Genomic DNA, 27644 nt, shown 5'->3' with positions numbered 1-27644 from the left:
TTGAATTGAATGATCTTTATTGTCATTATACATAGGTACAATGAAACTCTGTTTGGCTTCCTCTCAGGCAATCAAACAAAGCAGTAGATAAAAACAAGACAGTAATAGAAAAACAGTATTAAATAGATAAGTAGCAGAAAATAAGTTGCAGCAGCACCAGAATATCACATTAATGCACAAAGTGTCGTTAGTGCAAGTATTTGAGTCCTTGTGTGTGCATGTGTGTACTCACAGTTTCAGTCACTGTTCTGTGGGAGTGGTGTGATGGAGGCCACAGCTCTGGGGTAGAAGCTGTTCCTCAGTCTATTTGTTCTGGGTTTTAATGTCCTGAACCTTTTGCTGGACGGAAGCGGGTCAAACAGGGAGTGGCCGGGGTCTGCGGTGTCTCTGGTTATACTGATTGCTTTCCTCCTGAGTCTGCTGGAATAGATGATGTCCAGTCCTGGGAGCTCCATCCTGACAATTCGCTGGGCTGCCTTCACCCCACAATGCAGGTCTTGTCGCTCAGTGGCTGTGCAGCTAGTATACCACACTGTGGTGCTGTTGGTCAGGATGGTTTCAATTGTGCTTCTATGGAAGTTAAGCAACAGCTTTTGTGGGAGTTTGGCCTGTTTCAGCTTTCTGAGGAAGAGGAGTCTTTGTTGTGCCTTTTTTACAAGCAGCGAGGTGTTGGTGGTCTATGTCAGTGAGGTGTTGGTGGTCCATGTCAGCGAGGTGTTGGTGGTCCACGTCAGCGAGGTGTTGGTGGTCCACGTCAGCGAGGTGTTGGTGGTCCACATCAGCGAGGTGTTGGTGGTCCACGTCAGCGAGGTGTTGGTGGTCCATGTCAGTGAGGTGTTGGTGGTCCACGTCAGCGAGGTGTTGGTGGTCCACATCAGCGAGGTGTTGGTGGTCCACGTCAGCGAGGTGTTGGTGGTCCATGTCAGCGAGGTGTTGGTGGTCCATGTCAGTGAGGTGTTGGTGGTCCATGTCAGCGAGGTGTTGGTGGTCCATGTCAGCGAGGTGTTGGTGGTCCATGTCAGCTGCTTTGACAACATAACTCCAAGTAACTTTAGGTGCTCCACACTTTCCACTACCTCTCCATGTATATGGAGGGGGGTGCGTATTCTGTCCTTTGATCTCCTGAAGTCAATGATCATCTCTTTTGTTTTAGAAGTGTTAAGGATCAGGTCGTCGTCGAGACTGGATAGACTGGGTTTAATTTCCTTGGAGTAGAGAACGAGAGGGATGCTGAGAAAAGTGAATACAACTGAATGAAGTTACCTGAAGTTGTAGAATTTAATGTTCTCCTGAAGGCTGCAGCATGAGTGAATGGAAGAAGTACAACTGAGCAGGTGCGTGGACATCAGTGCATGGAGTTCAGCGAGATAGACCGTCGGGAAGAATCTTTTAAAAAAGACAACTTTATGGAGCGGGCATCAGAGTAGAGGGAGTCAGAGTAAGAGGGCTTTGGCAATAACAGGTCGAGGCAAGGTAAGTTACTTGTGAAGAATAGGAATAGGAAGTATGTCTGCAAAGCCTGTGTTCTGTACGGGGTGTCAGATATAGGATGTCAGAGAGACTCTCAGCCTCTCAGCCACATCTGCACCAGGTGTGTCAGTGAGTATAGGAATAGAGTGAGGTGGAGGATAAATGCCTGGCTGAGAGATTAGAGCAGGGGGCAGGAATTAAAATTTCTGGATCATTGGTACCTCTTTTGGGGCAGGCATGATAAAGATGGATTGCACTTGAATCCTAGGGGAGCCAATATCCTGGCGGGGAGATTTGCTAAGGCTACTGGGGAGAGTTTAAACTAGTATTGCTGCGGGCTGGGAACTGAACTGAAGAGATGGAGGAAGAGGCAGTTGGCTCACAAATAAAGAAAGCTTGTAGGCAGTGTGAGAGGGAGGATAGGTAGGTGATATATGCTGTCAGACTGATGGTTTGAAATGTGTCTATTTTAATGCAAGGAGCATCATGAACAAAGCAGATGAGCTTAGAGTATGGATCAGTACTTGGAGTTATGATGTGGTGGCCATTACAGAGAATGGATTGCTCAGGGGCAGGAATGGCTACTTAGAGTGCCAGGCAGGAAGGGGTCAATAACTCTACTGGATGTTTTTTATAGAACACCCAATAGTAACATGGACATTGAGGAACATATAGGGAGACAGATTCTGGAACAGTGCAATAATAAGTGTTGTCGTGATGGAAGATTTTAATTACCCCAATATTGATTGACATCTCCCTAGAGGAAGGGGTTTAGGTGAGGTGGAGTTTGTTACATGTGTTCAGGAAAGTATCCGGTCACAATATGTAGATAAGCCTACAAGAGGAGAGACTGTACTTGATCCAATATTGGGAATGAACCTGGTCAGGTGTCAGATCTCTCAGTGGGAGAACATTTTGGAGATAGTAATCATAGTTCTATCTCCTTTACCATAGCATTTTAATTGGAGTAAGGGGGGGGGGGTATATGAATCAATCAGGCAAGAACTTAGAAGTATAAATTGGAAGCAGATGTTCCCAGGGAAATGTACAGCAGAAATGTGACAAACATTCAGGAGATATTTGCGTGGCCTTCTGCATAGGTGCGTTCCAATGAGACAAGGAAAGGATGGTAGGGAAGAGGAACCATGGTGTACAAAGGCTGTTGAAATCTAGCCAAGAACCTTGGCAATTGTAGGGATGACTTGCAGAGAACTGAAAAGCTTGAGCATACAGACATTATGAAAGAGGATGTGCTGGAGCTTTTGGAAAGCATCAAGTTAGATAAGTCACTGGGACCAGATGAGATATACCCCAGGCTACTGTGGAAGGTAAGGGAAGCAAATGCTGAACCTCTGGCAAAGATCTTTGCATCATCAGTGGGTTAGGAGAAGTTCCAGAGGGTTGGAGGGTTGCAGATGTTGTTGCCTTATTCAAGGGAGGGAGTAGAGATAGCCGAGGAAATTATAGACCAGTGAGTCTTACTTCAGTGGTTGGTAAGTTGATGGAGAAGGTCCTAAGAGGCAGGATTTATGAACATTTGGAGAAACATAATATAATTAAGAATAGTTAGTATGCCTTTGTCAAAGGCAGGTCGTGCCTTACGAACCTGATTGAATTTTTTGAGAATGTGACTAAACACATTGATTAAAGTAGAGCATTAGATATAGGGTATATAGATTTCAGCAAGGCATTTGATAAGGTACCCCATGCAAGGCTTATTGAGAAAGTAAGGAGGCATAGGATCCAAGGGGACCTTGCTTTGTGGATCCAGAACTGGCTTGCCCACAGAAGGCAAAGAGTGGTTGTAGATGGGTTATATTCTGCATGGAGGTCTGTGACCAGTGGTGTGCCTCAGAGATCTGTTCTGGGACCCCTACTCTTTGTGATTTTTATAAATGACCTAGATGAAGAAGTAGAGAGATGGGTTAGTAAATCTGATGACACAAAGGTTGGGTCTGTTGTGCTTAGTGTGGAGGGCAATCAGAGGTTACAGGAGGACATCGACAGGATGCAAAACTGGGCTGAGAAGTGGCAGATGGAGTTCAACCCAGATAAATGTGAGGTGGTTCATTTTGGTCAAATATGATGGCAGAATATAGTATTAATGGTGAGACTCTTGGCAGCATGGAGGATCAGAGGGATCTTGGGGTCTGAGTCCATAGGACACTCAAAGCTGCTGTGCAGGTTGATTGTGTGGTTAAGAAGGCATATGATGTATTGGCCTTCATCAACCATGGGATTGAGTTCAAGAGCTGAGAGGCAATGTTACCCTGGTCAGACTCCACTTGGAGTACTGTGCTCAGTTCTGGTCACCTCACTACAGGAAGGATATGGAAACCATAGGAATGGTGCAGAGAAGATTTACAAGGATGTTGCCTGGATTGGGGAGCAAGCCTTATAAGAATAGGTTGAGTGAACTCTGTCGTTTCTCCTTGGAGCGACGAAGGATGAGAGGTGACCTGATAGAGGTATATAAGATGTTGAGAGACATTGATCATGTGGTTAGTCAGAGGCTTTTTCCCAGGGCTGAAATGGCTAACATGAGAGGGCACAGTTTTAAGGTGTTTGGAAGTAGGTACAGAGGAGATGTCAAAGGTACTTTTTTTTAAACGCAGAGTAGTGTGTGGAATGAGCTGCCTGCGACAATGGTGGAGTTGGATATGAAGAAGGTCTTTTAAGAGATTCGTGGATAGGTAGCTTAGAAAAATAGAAGGCTATGGGTAAACCCTAGGTAAATTCTAAAGTACGTGTTTGGTACAGCATTGTGGGCCAAAGGACTTGTATTGTGCCGTAGGTTTTCGATGTTTCTAGGTGCTGTTTCTCAAGCTCACATTGAGCTGTATAGTAACAGTGCAGGTCACGAACTGAAAGGAATGGAGAGTTAAATGGCGAGCTCAAGGTTGCCTCTAGAAAGTAACTGCACATCCCCTGCAAAGAGATCATCCAATCTGCATTTTTTAAATGTAGATACTGCACTTCAAACGTCAGATTACTGCTTCACATGGTTTTCTTTTTTTTCAGCCTATAGCTTTACAGCTTCCAGCATATTAAGTGCTCACTCAGGTACTCTTTAAATCTGTTGAGTTTAGCATCCTCACTTTTTTAGGCAGCAGGTTTCCCACCCTAACAGTCTATGGAGTAATTCTCTGTTCCCAGCTCTCCTCTAGTTCTTCTGCCTTAAATTTTTATTGCCTGATCCTTGGGAAGGGAAATAAGAGTCTGCTTGGTCATCAGGTGACAAAGGGATTGGCTGAGCCCTGTGTTCATTAAAAGGGTTTGTTAATGACAACTGGATACTGGGGAGGCAAGGCAGTGGGAGACGTTTTAAACAAGGAGAACTCCATCAGCTATAGCCAAGTCTCTGATAAGAAAGTACAACAAGCATGACCTGCTGTGGCTGAAGAACAAGATGAAAGTAAATTTGCAAACAGAACATGATGCAGCCCTGAGTGGAATAAATCACACCATTAGGATCCAAGCTTTGCAGCATACCCAAGTTTATTCCTGATGTACTGTTAACTGTACAAACTCTACATCCAAAGTTTGGTTCCTGTTCTCTGTCCAATGACTCTAGCAGTTTTGAATCAAGAAAACTGGAATTCTAATATGACATAGGCATAGGAGCAGAATTAGGCCATTTGGCCCATCAAGTCTGCTCTGCCATTCCATCATGGTTGATTTATTATCCCTATCAAACTCATGCTCCTGCCTTCTCCCCGTAACCTTTGACTCTGATTAATCAAGAATCTACCAACCTCCACCTTAAACATACCCAATGATGGCCTGCACAGCTGTCTTTGGCAATGAATTTCAGAGATTCATCACCCTATGGCTAAAAAATGGTTCCTCATCTCTGTTCTAAATGGACATTCCTCAAATCTGAGGATGCATCCTCTGATCCTAGACTCCTTCATTATTGGAAACATCTCTATCCAGACCTTTTAATATTCAATAGGTTGCAATGAAATCCTTCCTCATTCTTCTGAACAACAAATATGGGCCCAGGGCTATCAAATGCTCCTTTTATTCCTGGGATCATCTTCACAAACCTCCTTTGGACCCTCTCCAATTCCAGCACATCTTTTCTTAGATAAGGAGCACAAAACCGCTTACAGGCAATGACCAATGACTTTAAAGAGCCTCACATTACTTCCTTGCTTTTTTATTCTAGTCTTCTCAAAATGAGCGCTAGCATTGCATTTTCTCTCTTACCACAAACTCAACCTGCAAGTTAACTTTTAGGGAAACCTGCATGAGGACTCCCAGATCCCTATGCATCTTTAATTTTTGAATTTTCTCCACATTTAGAAAATAGTCCACTCCTTTATTCCTTCTGCTAAAGTGCATGACCATGCACTTCCCTACATTATTTTCCATCTGCCACTTCGTTCCCCAAATCCCCAATCTTTCTAAGTCCTTCTGCCCTACTTCCTCAATACTACCTGCCCCTCCACCTATCTGCAAACTTTGCCAGAGTCATCAATTCCTTCATCCTAATCATTGACATGAAAAGAAGCGATCCCAATGCTGACTCCTGCGGCATACCATTTGTCACCAACAGCCAACCTTTATTCCCACTGTATACCTCCTGCCGGTCCGCCAATCTTCTATCTATGCTAGTACCTTTTCTGCAATAGCATAGGCTCTTATCTTGTTCAGCATCCTCATGTATGGCACCTTGCCTTCTGAAAATCCAAACAAACAACTACAACTGATTCCCCATTGTCTATCCTGCCCATTATTTCCTCAAAGAATTCCAATAAATTTGTCAGACAAGATTTCCCCTTTACAAAACCATGTTGATTTTGGCCTATTTTAATCACATGCCTCCAAGTACCCTGAAAGCTCATCCTTAATAATGGAATTCAACATCTTCCCAACCACTGAAGTCAGATTAACTGGTCTCTAAGTTCCTTTCATCTGCCTCCACCCATTCTTAAGAGTGGACAACATCAGGGTGCACTTTGGGTGTGATTAGCCTGACAATACACAACACCCAAGCCTCAATACCCTATTGAGTTCCTGCAACCATTGGGCAGTGCCCTACATAATGCCAACTCCTTCCAACTTGCAGATAAATCATGAAGAAGTAACTATTATTCAAGCATAACCCATACTTGCAGCCTAGGTCACATCTGTGAATATTATCAAAACCCCTGGAATCCAGCTTTTGGGCTTAAAATGAAGAGTACCCATCACGTATACGTAAGACCACAAGACACAGAAGAATTAGGCCATTCAGCCCATCAAGTTTGCTGCACCAATCAATCATGGGTCATTCCAGATCCCACTCAACTCCATACACCTGCCTTATCACTATATTCTATGATGCCTTAACCACTCAGGAAACTATCAAGTTCTGCCTTAAATATACCCATGGATTTGTCCTCCACTGCAGTCTGTGGTATATCATTCCACAGATTCACCACTCCCTGGCTAAAAAAAAAATCCTCCTTACCTCTGTACTAAAAGGTCACCCTTAATTTTGAAGCTGGGCCCTCTAGTTCTAGATACCACCATAGGAAACATCCTCTTCACATCCACCCTAACCAGTCCTTTCAACATTCAATAGGTTCCAATGAGATCCCCATGCATTCTTTTAAATTCCAGTGAGTACAGGACCAAAGCTGCCAAATGCTCCTCATATCTTAACCCCTTCATTGCTGGAATCATCCTTATGAACCTCCTCTTGTCTCTCTCCAATGATAGCACATCCTTTCTGAGATAAAGGGCCCAAAACTATTGATAATATTCCAAATGCAGCCTGACTAGTGTCTTATAAAGCCTCAGCATTATCTCATTTTTGTATTTTATTTCCTTTGAAATAAACATCAACATTGCATTTGCCTTCTTTACCAGACTCAATGTATAAATTAACCTGAGAGTCTTGCGTGAGGATTCCTAAGTCCCTCTGCACCTCTGATGTTTAAACCTTCTCCTCATTTAAATAATAGTCTGTACTATTGTTTCTTTTACAAAAATACATTTCCCAATACTATTCTATTTGCCACTTTTTTGCCTATTCTTCCAATTTGTCTAAGTCCTGCTGCAATCGCATTGCTTCCTCAGCACTACCTATCCCTCCACCTATCTTCACATCATCTACAAACTTTGTCACAAAGCCTGCAATTCCATAATCCAAATCATTAACAAACAAAGTGAAAAATGGCAGTCCAGATGCTGACCCCTGTGGAACACCAATGGTCACTGGCAGCCTACCAGAAAAAGTCCCCTTTATTCCCATTCGCTGTCTCTGTCTGTCAGTCATTCTTCTATCTGTTGCAGTATCTTTCCTCTAACACCATAGGATTTTATCTTTGTTAAGCAGCCTTTTCAAATGCCTTCTGAAAATCTAAGTAAATGACATCTACTGCCTCTCTTTTGTTACTTCCTTGAAGAATTCTAGAAGATATGTCAGGTAAGATTTCTCTTTACAGAAACCATGCTGACTGCTCGTTGGAAAATAGAATCACCTCCTTCTCCCTTATTAGGAGAGAGAGAGCCTGCAGCATGTCAAATTATCAGGTGAACAATGCAGTCTTTTGGCTAACTGCAAGTCTGTGTCTTTGCTATTGCTCGCTCACACTTGAGTGAGTGCTGGTAGTGTGATGCATCATCAATAACTCTCAGAGACGGGAGGTGAACGATAGGCTTTTATTAGCAGAAAAATGGAGCACGGCATCTCGGAGACTGAGGGGGGAACAATGCCTCCAATCACCTTTATACAGGGGTCTGTGGGAGGAGCCACAGGAGCAGTCAGCAGAGGGGCGTGTCCAGACAGGTATACATACTTTACCACATTCACCCCCCCCCCCCTTTGTTTTAAAAGAGAGTCCCACGGGGCAAAGTTTCTCACAAATATATTTACAGGTTAAGTCTATCAGGCAGTTGAGTCTGTCGCTGTGATCTACGTAGCACCGGTGACGGTGGTTGTGCTGGCTCCGGCCTGACTTGAGGTGCCAGCCTGTTAGGCGTCAGTAATCCCTCATGCATGTGCCTGGCGCCTGGTATGGGAGTGTCGTGAGGAGTCTGTGTAGGGCTTGGTGTGCGCGATGTCTCATGGGTATATACATCGGTGGGTACAGGGTTCATAGTCACCATGGAGTGTTCTGGGTAGGGGTCTGGTGCTCCTGTGGGTGCCAGGTCGCGAACGGAGACTGTGTCCTCCTGCCCATCAGGTAAGACCACGTAGGCATACTGGGGGTTCGCATGAAGTAAGTGAACCCTCTTGACCATCGGGGAGTATTTCTTGCTCCTCACATGTTTCCAGAGCAGCACTGGCCCTGGGGACGTCAGCCAAGCTGGTAGGGTGGTCCCAGTGGCAGACTTCCTGGGAAAATACAAGAGTCGCTCATGAGGGATGGTATTGGTGGACGTACATAACAGGGAGCGGATAGAGTGGAGTGCCTCGGGGAGGACCTCCTGCCAGCGAGAGACCAGCAATCCCTTTGACCTAAGGGCTAAGAGTGTGACCTTCCACACAGTGGCATTCTCCCTCTCCACCTGTCCATTCCCCTGGGGATTATAGCTCACGGTCCTACTAGTAGCAATACCCCTAGCCAGCAGGTACTGGCGCAGCTCCTCACTCATAAAGGAGGACCCTCTATCACTGTGGATATAGCAGGGATATCCGAACAGAGTGAAGAGCTGGCGCAGGGCTTTTATGACGGATGTGGCAGTGGTATCGGGGCAGGGGATGGCAAAGGGGAACCGCGAGTACTCGTCGATAATGTTGAGAAAGTAGACATTGCGGTTAGTGGAGGGAAGGGGGCCTTTAAAGTCGACACTCAGTCGCTCAAAGGGGCGGGTGGCCTTGATAAGTTGCGCCTTTTCAGGACAGTAGAAGTGCAGTTTGCACTCAGCGCGGACTTTACAGTCCCTGGTCATCGTCCTGATTTCCTCAAGGGAGTTAGGCAGGTTCTGGGCTTTCACGAAATGGTAAAGTCGGGTGACCCCCGGGTGGCAAAGATCTGCATGGAGGGTGTATAGCCGGTCGAGCTGCGTGCTGGCACATGCTCCCCAGGATAGGGCATCAGGGGGCTCATTGAGCCTTCCAGGCCGGTACAGGATGTCATAGTTGTAGGTGGAGAGTTCTATTCTCCACCTCAAAATTTTTATCATTTTTGATTTTGCCCCGCTGTTGGTTGCTAAACATGAACACAACTGAGTGCTGGTCAGTCAGCAAGGTGAACCGTTTGCCGGCGAGATAGTGCCTCCAGTGCCTAATAGCTTCCACTATGGCCTGGGCTTCATCACCGCAGAGTGCCGAATTTCAGGGCCTTAAAGGGTACGAGAGAAGAATGCTACCGGCCTTCCTGCCTGATTGAGGGTAGCAGCCAGCGCAAAGTCAGAGGCGTCACTCTCTACTTGGAAGGGAATGGTCTCGTCCACTGCATACATCGTTGCTTTGGCAATGTCCCCTTTAATGCAACTGAAGGCCACACGGGCCTTCACGGGCTGAGAGGGGAAATGCGGTGGACTTGACCGGGGGCAGGCCTTGTCTGCGTAGTGAGGGACCCATTGGGCGAAATAGGAAAAGAAGCCCAGGCACTATTTGAGGGCTCTGAGGGTGGTGGGAAGAGGGAGTTCCAACAGGGGGCGCATATGGTCGGGGTCAGAGCCAATGACCCCGTTCTCCACGACATACCCAAGGATAGCAAGTCGGGTGGTTCCAAACACACACTTGTCCCTGTTACAGGTAAGGTTAAGAGCTTTAGCCGCTTGGGAAAAATCGTTGGAGGTTGGTGTCGTGATCCTGCCAGTCGTGACCGCAGATGGTGATGTTATCCAGTTATGGGAACGTGGCCTTCAGTTGGCACTGGTCCACCATCCGGTCCATTTCCCTCTGGAAGACAGAGACACCAATCGTGACACCGAAGGGGACATGCAGGGAGTGATAGAGGCTGCCACCCGCCTTGAAGGCAGTAAAGGGGCGGTCCTCCGGGCGGACGGGGAGCTGATGGTAAGCGTATTTCAGGTCTATGGTCGAGTACCCCTTGTACTGAGCTATCTGATTGACCATATCCGCAATGTGGGGTAGAGGGTACGCGTCAAGCTGCGTGAACCTATTGATGGTCTGGCTATAGTCCACGACCATCCTATTTTTCTGCCCAGTCCGAACAACGACCACTTGGGCCCTCCAAGGACTTGTGCTTGGCTCAATGATCCCCTCCCTGAGCAGCCGCTGCACCTCCGACTTAATGAAGGCCCTGTCCCCCGCGCTGTACCTCCTGCTTTTAGTTGCCACAGGTTTACAGTCGGGGGTCAGGTTGGCAAACAGCGGTGGGGGAGGGATCTTGAGGGTGGAGAGGCTGCAAGTGGTGTCAGTAGCCCGGCTGTTGGCATGGTGTTGGGTGGGATGTGCGGGTTGGTGTGTGTGTGTGGTCAGTAGCAGGGTATATGACGAAGTCCCACAAAACTGAGGATTTCTGACAGTGATACCCGCCATACTCCATTGTCACACTTTTCAGGTGGCTCTGGTAGTCGAGCCCCAATAGCACAGGGGCACACAGTTGAGGCATGACCAGTAACGCAAAGTCCCGATATTCTGTGCCCTGCACCACCAATGTCGCTACACAACCCCCCCGGATGTCTGTGTAATGTGATCCAGAAGCCATGGTGACCTTTTGGCTTACTGGCTGTATCATGAATCCACAGCGTTGCACCGTGTCCGGGTCAATAAAACTCTCAGTGCTGCCCGTGTCAAACAGGCAGCTAGTCCTGTGCCCCTCCACCAGGATGTCCATCATTGACCTTGCGAGCTGGTGTGGAGTGCTTTGGTCAAGGGTCATGGAGGCCAGAGTTGAATCGTCGTCTTGGTGCCCGGTAAACACCCGTGGGTCGTGGGCAGGGCAAGGTGGCACCGACAAAGATGGCCGCCCCCATGCCTTGCACGCGGTGGGCAGGCAAGATGGCAGCAAACAAAATGGCTGCCCCCATGCCTCGCAGAAGGCGGGCAGTCAAGATGGCGGCGACCAAGTTGGCGACCCCCCATGCCTCGCTGCTCGACCCCGCTCGTGGTTTGGACTTACAGGCCTTGGCGAAGTGGCCCTTCTTTCCGCAGCTGGAGCAGGTAGCTTCTTGGGCTGGGCAGCGTTTTCGGGGGTGCTTTTAGAGTCCGCAGAAGTAACACTGCGCAGACTTGCAACTGGCAGCAGCTGTGGTCGACTCGCCAGCGGGTTGCAGGGACTTCACAGACTCACGACTGGCAGCAGCTGAGGTAGATTCACCAGTGGGTCCCGGGATCTGCAGCGTCCACAGGGCCGGCAGGAGATCAAATGCCTGGACTGCGTCAGCATTGTGCAGAGCAGCCTCCAACGTGTCGGCCAGCTCGATCGTTGAATGTACGGTAAGATCGGCTTGTTCCAGCAGCCGCTGGTGCACGTACACTGACCTGATCCCCGTAACGAAGGCGTCTCTTACCAGCAGCTCCGCATGCTGTTCCGCCATCAGTCCCCTGCAGTCACAGGCCCGCACGAATGTCTGTAGGGCATGGACAAACTCAACGCTCGACTCTCCGGACCACTGCCACCGTGTCACTAAGCGATGTCTTGCGTAGATGATGTTCACCGGCTGTCAGTATTGTCTTTTGAGGGCATCCATTGCACCCTGGTAATCCGTTTGGTCTCTGATCATGGAGTAGACCCTTGCACTGACTCTGGAGAGGAGAACCCTGAACATCGTGGCAGGGTCAGTCATATGAATCTCCTCCAGGTACGATTCAAAGCATGCTAGCCAGAGTTCGAAAGTGTCACCGGCTTCCTGGGATTCTGGGTCGCGATCCAATCTGTCGGGTCGTAAAATGCTCTCCATGTTTTAAAATTGCTGCTAATAAAATTGATGCACCATCAATAACTCTCAGAGACGGGAGGTGAACGACAGGCTTTTATTAGCAGCAAAATGGAGCACGGCTTCTCAGAGACTGAGGGAGGAGCAGTGCCTCCAATTGCCTTTATACAGGGGTCTGTGGGAGGAGCCACAGGAGCAGTCAGCAGAGGAATGTGTCCAGACAGGTATACATAGTTTACCACATAGTGGGAGCGCTTTATTTTTGCCGGTGGGGGGAGGGGGATTGTTGCTCGCTGCCACTTATTCACAGGAAGGCAGGGAGCTGGGGAGGGGGTACTTTGGGGTTCTAACATTTAACTATCGTTCATTCATGGGGCACTCCTCTGTTTTTGTGGATGGTTGTGAAGAAAAAGCATTTCAGGATGTTTATTGTATACATTGCTCTGACATTAAATTGTACCTTTGAACCTTTGACTTTGACTTATTTCATCATTAGTCTCAAGTACCCAGAAACTCCATCCTTAATAATAGACTCCAACACTTTCCCAACCACTGAGGTTAGGCTAACTGGCCTATAATTTTCTTTCTTTTGCTTTCCTTCCTTCTTAAAAAGTGGAGTAACATTTGCAATCTTCCAGTCCTCTGGGACCATGCCAAAATCAAGTAATTCTTGAAAGACCATGACCAAAGCATCCATTATCTCTTCAGCAACCTCACTCAGGACACTGGAATGTAGCCTGATCTACCAAAAAAGGTTCTAGAAATAAGAATGATCTTGACCTTTAATGACCCCGATAGCCTGAAGAACACATAGGCAAATAGGTTAAGGAAAGATCCAAAAGCAGGGTTTTTAAATTATGGGTGGCTCCATCTGACAATAGACAATAGGTGCAGTAGACCATTCGGCCCCTCAATCTGCCCCAATAAGGACCTGCTTAGTTCAAGAATTTGTTACATGTCTTCAAGAGGGTTTCTTATATCAGTACATAGATGGTTCAAATAGAGAAAGGGTCACTGGAAATGAGCCCGGTCAAGTGACTGACCTTTCAGTGGAGGAACATTTAAGAAACAGTAATCACACAGTTTTAATATAGCTTTGATCTCACAGGAGAGTTTTAAATTGGATCTGCACAAATGACAAAAGTATTAAACAGGAACTAGACAGAGGTAATGAAGAACAGCGCCACTTACAAGGGAGGGTAAGAATAGGATGAATTGGCAGATGAATGGGTTGCTGGGGAACTGGTGCAGGGGCCAGGGGTTCAGATTTCTGGATCATTGGGATCTCTTCTGGGTAAGGTATAATCTATATAAAAGAAATGGGTTACACCTGAATCCAAGGGGACCAATATCCTTGCGGGCATATTTGTTGGAGCTATTAGGGGGGGTTTAAACTAATTTGGTAAAGGGTTGGGAACCGGAGTAATAGGGCTGAGAATGGGGTAGTTGTGCAATGACAGAGGCAGTGTACAATGAGACTCCTAGCTAGGAGAGGCTGATGATAGGACAAAATTGCAGAAAATGGGATGAGTTACAATGTAAAAGGTGGACAAAATCGGAAGATTCATGAATGTAGGACTGAAGGTGTTATATTTGAAGGCATGCAGTATATGGAATAAGTTACAAATTGCCATGTATGACATTGTAGGCATCACCGAGTGTGGCTGAAAGAAGATTATATCTGCACACCTAATGTCCAAGGATACGCATGTAACAAAAGGGCAAGCAGTTAGGCAAAGGGGGTGGTGCAGCTCTGTTGCTAAAAATGAAATCAAATCCTTAGAAAGAGGTGACATAGGATTGGTAGGAGTAGAATCTTTGTGGGTAGAGCTAAGAAATTGCAGGGGTACAAATCCCGACGGGAGTTATCCCACCCAACAGTAGCAAACGTGGTCTACAAATTACAACAGGAGATAGAAATGCATGTCAAAAGGGCAATGTTACGATAGCCATGGAGGATTTCAATATGCAGGTAGATTGGGAAAATCAGGTTGGTGCTGGAACCAAAGAGGAGAATGTGTAGAATGTTTATGAGATGGCTTTTTAGAGCAGTTCATCATTGAGCCCACTAGGGGACCAGCTATTCTGGATTGGATGTTGTGTAATGAAATGGAATTGATTAGAGAGTTTAAAGTAAAAGAACCCTTAGGAGACAGTAATCATAATATGATTGAATTCACCGTGTAATTTAAGAAGCAGAATCTAAAGTCCAGTATTACAGTGGAGTAAAGGAAATTACAGTGGCATGAGAGATGAGCTGGCCAAAATCACTGGAAGGGTTGATGGCAGAGGAGCAATAGCTGTCTTGAGATCCATTTCCAACCTGATTTTCCCAATCGACCTGCACGTTAAAATTGTCCATGACTATCATATTGTTGCCCTTTGGTCATGCCTTTTCTACTTCCAGTTGTAATCTATGGTCCACATCCCAGCTACGGTTGGAAGGCCTGTATATAACTGCCATCAGGATCCTTTTACCTTTACAGTTTCTTAACTCCACCCACAAGGATTCAAGATCTTTGATCCTATGTCACTCCTTCGTGTGGTTTGACACCATTCTTTACCAGCAGAGCCACGCCACCCCTTTGCCTACCTTCCTATTCCTCCAGTACAACATGTAACCTTGGACATTCAGCTCCCAACTACAACCATCCTTCATCCACGATTCAGTGATGGCCACACAACATACCTGACAATCTGTAATAGTGCAACAAGATCATCCACCTTATTTCTTATATTCTGTGCATTGTGTTATACTACTTTGAGTGATGTATTCGCTACCCTTTTTGATTCTGCATTCCTAATGCACTGATACTCACCCTGCTGTCTGCAGTGCTATCGTATCATCTGCCTGCCCTTCCTGATAGTCTGACTGCATGCTAACTTTGCTTTGTTACCATCCCTCCCATCCTGAGTCCCTTCACTCTGGTTCCCACCCTCCTGCCAAATTAGTTTAAACACACCCCAACAGCTCTTTAAAAAAAACATCCAAAAAAGCTGGATGAACTCAACAGGCTGGGCAGCATCCATTGAAAGGAGCAGTCAACGGATGCTGCCCGACCTGCTGAGTTCATCCAGCTTTTTTGTACGTCTTGATTTGACCACAGCATCTGCAGTGCACTTTGTGTGAGCTCTTAAAAAACACCCTTCCCACGGTAATATTCGTGTAACACTTACCCAACAGGCTGGTATATGTCTAGGGGAAAAGGAGATCCAGCCACACACCAATCCATACACGCAGGTGCTGTGAGAATCAACTTTATGCCTCGCGCCCACCACAACAAATACCGTTATGAAATACACTTTAAAGAGTTTACTAAAATTAAAAGAGTATTAGGATATACAATATATACGCAAGGGAAAAAAACAAAAAGGCGTCAACTTATCAAAGTTCAGTCAGTTTAATGCACATCGTTGGAGCTCAAACATCGAACCATTTGGCCCCTCGTCGCTTGCCTCCGACCTCCGTGTCTTTGCACCTAGGACCATGCCCGGTGGTCTTCCGAGCAGTGCAGCGCACATCCACCTTCCTCGACGTCTTCCTCCTGGCTCTCTACCAAAAGCCCACGAAAAACCCCTCCCCCAAGTTCCCAGCCTCACAAGACAAAATAACATTCCCCATTGGTTAACAAATGAATACAATTACCATATCAACAAGTATAAAGCAAAACAACTGTGAGAGAAACACTTATCAGACAAAGAAGCATTCCTACTCTTAACAAACCAAAAAAACCCATTTTGAGTAACATATACAGGACATTGTACATTCGGATTCAGGTGCAACCCGTCATGTTTGTACAGATCTTACCTCTCCCAGAAGAGGTAATGATCCAAGAACCTGAAGCCCTGCCCCCTGCACCATCTTCTCAGCCTTCACTTGTCTGGTCGTTTTGATCTTTGCCTACTGTAGTTCTGGCCGAGTCATACAAGACCTTGTAAGTTCAGCTGTTTTATTTTGTTAATAAAATTCCTTATTTTGCTTGACCCTCAGCGTCTCTGTGATCCAGCGCTTGGTCTGAAGATGTACGGTGACAGTATCCCTGGATCATTGTTAACTGCTGACAAAGCATCAACCGTCAGGACTTTATCACTTTTCTCTCCAATTCTAAACTCACTCCTTACAAACGCACTGCTTTCCACTCTCTCCGCAACTAATCCCAACCTCACCAACAAACCCGTGAATAAGGGGGTGCTGTCGTGATCTGGCGAACTGAGGCTTGATGAGCCTCTCAGACACGATCTCTTACTTACTCCCTTGAACAGGACCCCACTAAGGGGCACCCAGGCCATTGTCTCCACACCATCACTGGGTATCTCCCATCTATTGCCACTAACCTCATAGTTCCCTTACCCCTCACCTCCCGTTTTTATCTCCTATACAATCCTGCCTGTCCAGGTAGACCCATTATTTCTGCTTGTTGCTGCCCCACAGAACATACATCTGCATGCCTTGACTCTGTGTTATCCTCCCTGCCAGTCCCTTACTACTTACATCCATGAAACTTCACACGCTCATGATCTTTTCAGTGATTTCAGGTTCTCTGGCCCAGATCATCTCATTTTCACTATGGATGACCAGTCCCTATACATCTCCATCCCCCACCAGGAAGGCCTCAAAGCTCTCCCCTTCTTTCTGGACACTAGACCCAACGAGTTCCCATCCATCACCACTTTCCTCCGTCTGGTGGAATTGGTCATCACTCTAAATCTCACCTTTGGCTCCTCCCACTTCCTTGACACAAAAGTTGTAGCCATGGGTCCCAGCTATGCCTGTACTTTAGCAGCCTACATTCCAAGCCTACACCAGCATCACTCCCCAACTTCTCCTACACTTCATGCACCCATACTGAGCTCGTCAATTTCATCAAATTTGCCCAACTTCTATCCTGTCTTCCAATTTGCCTGGTCCATTTTCGACATCTCCCTCCCATTTCTTGATCCCTCTGTCTCTATCATTGGAGACAGCTTACTAACTTGTTTTATAAATCCACTGAATTTCACAGCTACCTGAACTATACCTCATCCCACCCTGTCACTTGTAAAAATGTCAACCCCATTCTCTCAATTCCTCCATCTCCGCTGCATCTGGTCTCAGGATGAGGCTTTTCATTCCAGAACTAGCAAGATGTCCTCCTTCAAAGAAATGGGCTTTCCTTCACCATCAACACAGCCATCACCCACATCTCTTCCGCTTCGGGCACATCCGCCTTCAACCAATCTACCCGCCACCCCACCAGCCTCCACGTCCAGCATGTAATTCTTGGTAACTTCCACCACCACCCCCCCCCCCCCCACCCGGCTTCCACATTCCACAGTGCCTCCTTGCCCATTCGCCCTCTCCACTGATCTTTCTCCTTGCAAACAGAGCAAGTGCTACACCTGCTCCTGCACCTCCCCCTCACTACCATTCAGGGCTCAAAAGAGTCCTTCCAAGTGAGGCGACTCTTCAATCTGTGAGTCTGTTCCGGTCATCTACTCTATCTGGTGCTCCCAGTGTGGCCTTTTATATATCAGTGAGATACCAATTATTTGGAGCCCGCTTCCCTGAGCACCTTCCCAGCTCTTTACTTCATATTACCCACCCATTCCATCTATCACCTACTACCTTGCACTTCAAACTTCCCCCCCCCCCACCTTCTTACTCTCACTTCTTTTTTCTCCAGTCCTGACGAAAGGTCTCAACCTGAAACAGCGACTATTTAATTTTCTCCATAAATGCTGGAGGAATTCAGCAAGCCAGGCAACATTTTGTGTATGTTGTTGGGGTTTTATCAACTGGACACAGTTTCTTTGTACTCTGGACTGTATTTAAAGGAGCAGTGCTAACCTCTCATTTGCTTGATCGTCTTGATCCTTGCCTACTGTAGTTCTGGTTGAGTTATCCTGAGTTACCCAAGACTTGTAAGTTCAAATGCTGTGTTAGTTTTACTCAATCCTTCTATGTGACCCTGTGCTTGGGTCCAAAGATGCAGCATGACACCTTATGTGCTGACATTGGGAGAGGGTTTAAAGGAGGTTTACAAATGATTCTGGGATGATGAGTGCTTTATGGCTTTGGGCCCATACTCACTGGAATTCAGAAGAATGAGGGGGGATCTCACTGAAATCTATCAAATGTTGAAAGGCCTCCATAGAGTGGATGTGGAGAGCATGGTTTCCTATGGTATGGAAGTCTAAGACCAGAGGACACAGCTTCAGAATAGAGGGATGTCCAGTTAAGAACAGATGAAGAGGAATTTCTTTAGCTATCATGGTGAATCTGTGGAATTCGTTGCCACAGATGGCTATGGTGGCCAGATCATTGGGTGTATTTCAGGCAAAGGTTAATAGATTCTTGATTAGTCAGGGCATGAAGGGATACGGGAGAAGGCAGGAGATTGAGGCTGAGAGGGAAATAGATGGAGTAGCAGAGCAGAGTTAATGGGCCAAATTGCCTAATTCTACTTCTATATCTTATGGTCTAACAGCAAATTTTTGTACAAATCTACATCTTGTTATGGAATGTTTAAAGACCAACTGCACAGAAAAGTATAGACTCACGCAGCACAGCAACAGGCCCTATCGCCGAACTGATCTATGTCAACTACGATGCCCTATCCAAACTAGTCCTATTGTCAGCATTTCACCCATGAACTTCTAAACCTTCCCAATCCACGTACCTGCACAACTGTCTTCAAAGTAGTTGTACCACCTCAATCAATTCCTAGCACAGCCTACCAATCAATTCCTACCACAGATAAAAGTTGACCTCTAAGTTCTCTAGTTCTTGATTTCCCCAACCCTAGGAAAAAAGTGCCTTCACTCAATGCCCTCCATGATTCTACACATTTGTATTGACCAAATCTCAGTCTCCATCACTCCAAGAAATAGTCATAACCTATCCAACTTCTCCCTATAACTCAGTCCAAGACCAGGGAATATTTCTGCATTTTCTACACTTTTCTCAGTTTAATAACTTCTTTCCTATAGTAAGGCAACCAAAGTTGAACATATGCAGCTTCACTGACATCCTGTTCAACCACACCTTGATTTCTCAATGCTTATTTCCTAACCAATGGTTTCAAAGGTTTCTTTCCCACTCTGTCTGCCCATACCATCACTTTCAGTGAACCATGTACTTGAACTCCAGTCCCTCTATTCTACACAATCTAGATGATTTTGGTGTTCAGTGATTGTCTGACCTTGATGACTTTCCAAAGTGCAACATTTGAACTTACCTGAATTAAATTCTAGTTGCTATTCCGCAGCTGAATTTGCTGCTCAAGATCCCCCTATAATATTTTAATGTGGCTCTAATCTACTCTCCCTAGTTCCTGCCTAATAATTGTAATTTGTTCTGTTCCAAGTTGCGTTATAACAAACTTAAATTGTTTTTTTCTGGAGTAGTGAAGGCTGAGAGGAGACCTGATAGAGGTGTATAAGATTATGAGAGGCATAGAGTAAACAGTCAGTATCTTTATCCCAGGGTTCAAATATCTAATATTAGAGGACGTACATTTAAGGTGAAATGGGATGATTTCAAAGCTGTGCGAAGCAAATTTATTACACTGGGAGTGGTAGGTGCCTGGAATGTGCTGCTGGGGGTGGTGTTTAAGACCCTCTTATGTAGGAACATGAATGTGCAGAGAATGTAAGTATGTGTACAATGGAAAGGCAGAAGTGATTAGTAACCAGGTGTTTAGTTCACTGTCACGGGCTGATGAGCCTGTTCCTATTCTGTACTGTTTTATGTTCTAGTGAACCTGATAAAAGTTAATACCTGCATCATTCCATGCATATAAAATGGAGCATCTCAATAGTTACTCAAATGTTCCTTATTTATCGTGTATTAGCAATCAGGTACAATTGATAGAGTTCAACATCAACAATAGGATTCAGGGGCTGCAAGGCTTCACAGAAATGCTCAAGCCCTTGTACTTGCTGGGGTCTAGCAGCTCCCTCCCATAAGATATTGATCAACAATGGGTGTGTAATACATCCAAGTACTGACTGGACTTAAAACCAGTACTTCATTACTTTGCTTTAGGTGAGATCAGGTGATACTAGGTGAAATAGTGTATGGAAGACAGACTAACTATACATAGTGTATCTCGTGTATATACGCACTCACTCACATACAGTACAATGCAAAAGTCTTAGGCACCCAAGATTTTTTTTTAATCATTTCAGATGGTATGGCCTCCATAGAGTGCTGATCTCAACATCATTGAGGCTGTCTGGATTATTTGGAGGACAGAAAGAAGTGAGACAACCAAAGTCTGCAGTTCTCTAAGAACAACCAACAAACCAATTTTCTCAGAAAACTACACATAAATGTACCTATGAGAATTGATGCAGTTTTAAAGGCAAAGGGTGGTTACACCAAATATTGATTTTAGTTTTCTATTGTGTATTGTTCTTTATAGTAATTTTATTGATATTTAAAAGCTTTTCAATTCATTATTTTTGAAAGCATCCTCGCTTTCCATAATTGTTTTACATGTGCCTAAGACTTGCACAATACTGATAGTGTTATATTTATATAAAGATTCATGTTTATATATAAAAATCACACACACACATACATATATAAATATATGGCAAGGGCACAAAGAGACCCAATGCAGAGATGTGCTAGAGGTCATCTAAGATCAAACTGATATTAGAACTGTCTTCAAGCAGGATGGTATGCTCCTCGTCCTACTTACTAGCTTGGTGTCGATAAATTCTCAACCCACGTACATCTGGAGATTAGCAATTTTTCAAAAAAGTGAACTGGTATAGAAAGCCCTCTGCTGCCAACCTGCCTGGCTGCCATTGGATAGTGATGCAGAGTGGGAGGCATTTCCTTCCTCCCAATCATTTGAACTGTAGTAGCCAGGAAAATGCAAATTTAAGATAAACAACAAAATTTGGAGGGGAATACAAAGTCTTAAAAAACCATGGGGGAAAACTTAAGTACGTCTTTTCTAAATAACATTGGAAAAAAATAGTACAAAAGGGCCAGAGGGAAGGATCAACGGCATCTGCAGGTAATTCCATGTTTCTTCCAAGTGTGGCATAGGCATTAATGGCAGATCAACAGGCAGCTACAATGTTTGGGCTTGTGATAAGTCACAGTAGAAGGTCCGACATCTCCAAAGATGTATTCGTCAGGGCACTGTCTGGTTTTGGTCTTCCTGGCTACCTATTACCTCATTCTATTGTCACATTTGATTCAGGTGCAGATATGAATTCAATGAGAAAAGTTGAATATTACATTTTTTTTCCTCTGATCATATTACTAATATCTGGATACCAACAGTGTAGTGAAGACAGTATTGTCATCACAACCTTGTGGCAGTAGCAAATAATTTAAACGTGAACCAGTGCAGGAACTCACAAAAATCATTTATAAAGTTATTGCATAGATTCATAAAAGGCACCAACATACCAAATTTCTATCTATAATGATCAAATATAACCCTGAGTATGATACATTCATCTAGTGAACTTGTCCCAAATCCCTCCAAACAAAACTATATTTTATACAAACACAACTTATGCAATCATTAAAGCATGCTGCTTCTTCTACTTCCATGACTGTTTTACTGGATATATATAATCCATACGCTAACGATATTTTTTCCTTAAAGCTAAGTGTTGCCTTAAGTACTTCAGAATGGTTTAAACTTGCATTTGAGTTTTGATGCACTACTGCAATGAAGCACAAGGATCTACACACTGACCTAAACAATGCAAAAACCATTGGTAATGGGAATCTTCTTGTCCAGACACTATGTTCATACAACATGCCAAATTAGGTCACTATTTTGAAAGTCACTCCAGCCTAAATCTGTCAGCTGAATTCATACACATTTTTAAACTATCAAGAGAACTGGGGAAATAAATGAAACAGAGTTACAGCAGATACACATAATAATGAAATTCCAGCACTGTGTAGCTATGGTTCCCAAGCAATAACTACATGAAAAATTATGATCTATGATCTAGAAAATGATTTTGTTTTTATATAGAAAATGATTTCAGAGTGATAACATTGGCTACACTAGGATAATTATATGAAGAGTAATATTATGAGTATACAGAATAACTGAACCATATGTCAGAAAGTAATAGTCACTTTGAAGATTATACTACTGGACAGTGATTACACACAATGGTTATACAAGTAGACTCAATTGACAATAGCATAAAATCTAAGCAGTGATTAGATAGTAATGGGTATCTAAAGGAGCAATTTGCTTACAAACCATTGAGAGATTGCACACGTCCAGCCAAATTTTTGTCAGTGGGTTGGGGGGGGGGGGGGGGCAGGGGACAAGGGGAAGAGAAGAAGGGCTCATGGAGTGTATGCAAACGGCAACTGTACTGACCAGTTCAGAGGAAGTCCCACCCCTCAACACCAGTTCCCATTAGGTGTGCAATTTCTCATCCGTTCCCATATGTCTTGGTGACCATCTCAATGTGAGATCCGTACCCCAGTGGGACAGTAACAACTGAATGGAATACCAACTATAATGTAGGACTGTACTTTGGCTGAGTACCAAGCTACCTGTGCAGGAAAGTTACCACACTTTTCATTAAGAAGAGGCTATGTTCGAGAGACTTTCTCAACAAAATGGTGTTATATTCATAACAGTTGTCTTATATTAAATCTTCATGTACACAAATGAAGTCTCAACTGATGCAGATAAGGACATTTTCAATCCCACCACAAACCAAATAGAGGCTAAAGAGACAGTCGAATGGAATGAGTGTGACACTGCAAATAAGTCGTACCAAGTACAGTTCCTCCCCCAGATTACACATACAATCAGGCATTTGGAAGGTGAGTTGCAGGCATCTTCTGCTACTTAAACTGTTCACAGGCACATTTCTGACTTACAAACTGTTCGGGTTACTAATAGTTCACAAGAACAGCTCCCTGAACTACACTGGGGAGGACCTGCAGCAGCAATTCAATTTCAAATCTGCTAAAATGCTACAGTAAAACTGCATCCCAAGGACTTTGGTGGTGATGGACTGGCAGATTATCCAAACAATTGGATGTCATTCCTGTTAATACCTCCATAACCTTTTAATTCATAATTTTTATAAATGTAATAAATTTAATATAATAAATATTTTTAAAAGCTCAGGCAAGTTTAGAGTGTAGGAAATAGAACTGTGTGAGTTTATATGGAGCACAAGAATAGGGTCACCCAGTTTACTTATTGGAAAAAGTTCGCTCTTATGTAAATTAAGTTTGTATCCGGAAAGCTGATTAAATTTATTAAGGAGTGAAAACATTGGGGATAAGGAGGTAGTCAAGTTTGATATAAAAAGTAAAAGATCATCAGCATAAAGAGAGACTTTGTGCTCAACACCCCTCCCTCCAAATCCCCGTCAATTCAGCACAATTTTGAAACGCAATTGCCAATGGCTCTATAGTCAAATCAAAAAGTAAGGAAGTTTATAAGGTGCACAGGAAGTATCACCTAGTAAGCCAGATGCCAAAGCCGCTGAACAATCAGTGGTTTACTGTGTTGTGACTAACTGATTACCTGGTAAGTTGCAGATCGTTTGTTGAGTCATATCAGATCACTGCTATGAAACTGAGATGGAATAAAGTCTTTCTTTCAAAGAAATCTGTACTAGGGCAAATGTAGAACTTAGCATAGTCAAAAGGGTACCTTATACTGCAGCAATGAAAAGCACAGGGAAAGTGGCAACCATCTCCCTGATTCATAGGATTCCTGAGCTTCCCTATGGAAGGCAGGATTCAACGTTCCTGCCAAAGGCAGGAAACTCAGCAGCCAATTCACATGCAGCAATAGCAATGTGACAGGCGGTCTGGTATTGCTTCAGGGATAATGTAGGGTTTTCTGCACAATATCTATAAACAATGCGCCAGTCTGTAGAATAGACAATTAGCTCACTGACCCACTTACTGCTCATCGCCTTACTCCATGATCAGTCACCCACTTTTATTTGGTTTCAAGAAATTGAGGTTGGAATGGTAACACCTTCAAGACACCTATGATTCAAGGATGGAACCTCCTGTTCATCCCCCATTACCAAAAGAGAAGCAGACCGATCAGTGCAAGTCATTTCAGTTCAAAAGAGATGCATATACCCAGATGCAATTAACCAGCATTAGCCAATGCCCAAGCTGGCACTAGATATTTCAGTAACTTAAGAATCCAGTGCACCGAGTTCTAGGAAACCAGTTTTCATTTTGCTGGATCAGTTCGAAAAGTGAGTGAGAGGCAGTGACTCTGTGGAGAAAGTAAACCAGCCTTCAGGAAAAATGGCTGTTATGTGCAGCAGCACACATTGACTAATTAGAGATCAGAAGGGAAAAGAAACAATCTTAGTTGTATGTATTATTGGGAGAGTCTGCTGAGGGTTACAGCAAGATTTGAATCCTGGTGCAAATGCTGCAGGAACTTAGTCCAGAATGTACTTTCTACTATCATACATACCCATACATAACCCTCATGAGACAGGCTGATTGAGGCAAATGGATGAGATTATTCACGGTTGAGCAGCCAAGAATACCCGCATTGCTGTTCTTGTTCCTCAGCTATTACTTCATAGGAAGTGGCCTGTACATGGTGTTAGCTGCACTTCTGGAAATGGTAGGCAGTAGAGGAACAACAGAAGCAGTTCCCAGCCGCACCTTAATTTCAACCGGGATATCTGGTTAAATATTGTTTAGTGGTGGTGGGGGGATGGGGGAAGTTATTTAAATTCTTGATGACAGAGGGACAAAAAATACAATATTTAAAGTAGGCACTGATTTCATTCCACTTTGTGGCAGCTATTTTACACAATCATCAGGAAAGCAACACGGGAAAAATACTAAAATTCTGTGTGGCATTTAGATAACAGGTGGTTTCCAAATTCCCACTGTTCAAGCAGCTCAATAGGCCCAGATGTTCATAGCTGCCAACTGAAAATAACAGGAAAATCTTTAAACATGACACACTACCATGTTGGATAGCAAAAACTTCCAGTCAGTTTGGCCTGGCTTTAAACTGCTCTGAAAGAACACGACAGAACTACTCCACTAACCAGCCAGTGCTTCTCACAAACAGTTGAATTCCCATCATGGAAATAATAATCACAGTACTGCAAATAATCAGTCAGTGATCCAAAAACACAGTGCAACCAGCTAAAACCCAGGGGTATTTCATAAACCTCAAAGCATGGAAGAATATAAAAAGGGAGGAGGCTGTAGCTGGGATTTACCTGTTGTGCTCTATGAGAAGGTAACCACTTCTCTCAATGTTTGGACTGGAGTTCATGGTCTTCTAAACCAAGTCTGAAACCAGAGCTACTCCAACACCAATATCTTATTGCATTAAGAAATTGATGAACAGTGTCAATCGTCCACTGTTCTAAAGGCCATATTCTTTACATCGAGTTAACTACCCTCCAATCCCAAAAGCTTTGGAATGAAATATCAACAAATCCAACGATCAGATCACAGAGTGTCAAATGCTCTCTGCTTCCACCTTCATCACCACAGGTTTCAGTGTGATTTCCCAGATTTGCAAAACTAACAGGCACTTATAGGCTCTTCCCAGCATCCCTCAACCTGGATGAGGTGAAGATTTAAACTGTGGTCCCAAAGATTGAGTCATCTTGGTCCAGTTCCTCAGTGTCATCCTCACTGACAGAGAAATTTTGGTCACTGGGGCTGGCATTCATTAACCCATTACTCCCTAATTGAAGGGAGTCTGCTTGGTGTTCAGGGAAGCTGGGGTGTGGAAGATGAATGCTCTGAGAGTGTTCAGCTTCAGCCATGTAGGACAGCAAGTTATCGAGGAAGGGTCGGCTGCGGGTGATTTTATCTAGCAGTTGACTGCGATGTCTCAGCTGGGCAATTACTTCATCCTTCTCCTTCATCAGCATCTGTAGCCTTTGCACCGTTCCCTCACAGTCCTGCAGCTTCTCCTGCACGTCTACCATCTCCCTGCAAAAGGATTGATGGATTTCAGCTACATATCCAATCTTTCATCTTACAGTTCTCCACATCCACAGATGATAGATATTGGCAAAAAGGCCTGTTTCTGTGCTATATTACTCCAAGATATCCAATCCTGTCTACCCAAACCATCTCTACCACACGATATCAAAACAATATTAGCCCTTTCAACACATTAACTCTCCTTGCCACCACCAACCTCCCACTCACACCTTTACAAAAACTCTCACCATTCACCTCTCAGCAATCCCTAGCACCCACTAACCAGTTCAATCCAGTTCTTCAACATACTTCCACCATTGCCCTCCTATCAATCTCTCAAACCCAACACTACTTACCTGTTCCTCCAAGCTCAACCCAAGCAATACCTCCAGCTTCATCTCATCTCCCAGACAGCTCTTTCCACCTAACAATACATGCCAAACTCTCCCATATTTCACTATTCTCTCTCCATCTATTCACTCCTCCTTCTTCCCTCTGTTCCCTCAATATCACCCTCCACTTTCCACCTCAAAGATGTACAAGTTTTAGATACTTGTGCTGGGAGGTGGACTCAGGGTGGAAGCAACAACAGCCAGGAAAGCTCATCTAGGAAGTAGGAAAGAAAATAGACCATAGTAATAAGGGATGTAGAAGTTAGATACTTGGATCACTCAGACTGTTTCTGAGTAAAGTTGGACCTGCACAAACTGTACAGGCTGCAGCTGAATAGGAAAGAACAAATTTAATTGAATAATGAGACACAGAAGAGTAATGCAGACATGGGAAGCTAGAGTCAAATACAAAGTTTAAACCAACAAGTCCATTGGAAAGAGTTGGGGGGGGGGGTCGTAATGATAAGGCATATAGAGTAAAGAGCATTCACTTTGAAGCAAGAAGTTAGATGTATTGGTATCACAGTTGAGTAAAGGTAACAATTGGGGCATGAGATTTTCTTTGCAAGTGGACACTAGCAAGGATGATGGCAGAGCAGCAATTGCTGGAGCTTCTGGGAGTAATTCAGAAGAAGATGGATTGGTTCTTCCAAAAAAAGCATTCTAAAGGAAGGAGGAAGCAACTGTGGCGTTAATAGGAAGTCAAAGACAGCATAAAAACAGAAGACAATACAATATACAATATAGCAAAAAATTTGTGGGAAGCTACAATTAAAAACCAATGGTAGGCAACGAGAAAGGCAATAAGAAAACAAAGAAAATATGAAGGTAGCTAGCCAATAATATAAAAGAAGATGCTAAAAGGTTTTTCAGATATAAAAAAAAATGTCAGGTGCGAATGGCCATTGTGTGAGTGAGCCACTGCTAGCAGGGAGTTGAGGCTTTGGCTCTTCAAAGCTTAGGAAAGGCACAGGCTGCAGGTAGATTTTTTTTGTTATTTATTCTTTTTCTTATTGCACATTTAGAGCAGTGGGGATGTCAAGCAGGATAGTGCTCTT

At 44.4% G+C, this 27644-nt stretch overlaps 1 protein-coding gene across 1 annotated transcript in view; it reads right to left on the bottom strand.

The window, feature by feature from the left end:
- LOC132406314 (vimentin-type intermediate filament-associated coiled-coil protein-like) overlaps positions 1-27644 on the bottom strand; it is a 39254-nt gene continuing 11610 nt past the window's right edge. Inside the window, exon 2 of the mRNA XM_059991814.1 lies at positions 1-26200. Within this exon, the coding sequence (XP_059847797.1) occupies positions 25840-26200 (361 nt within the window). The 3' untranslated portion in view covers positions 1-25839. The remainder of the gene's footprint in view (positions 26201-27644) is intronic.

The sequence above is a fragment of the Hypanus sabinus genome, chromosome 16 (assembly GCF_030144855.1).
Source record: "Hypanus sabinus isolate sHypSab1 chromosome 16, sHypSab1.hap1, whole genome shotgun sequence".
In the NCBI taxonomy this organism is placed as follows: domain Eukaryota; kingdom Metazoa; phylum Chordata; class Chondrichthyes; order Myliobatiformes; family Dasyatidae; genus Hypanus; species Hypanus sabinus.
Note: the sequence above shows the minus strand (reverse complement) of the source record. Positions and strands in the feature narration are given on the sequence as shown.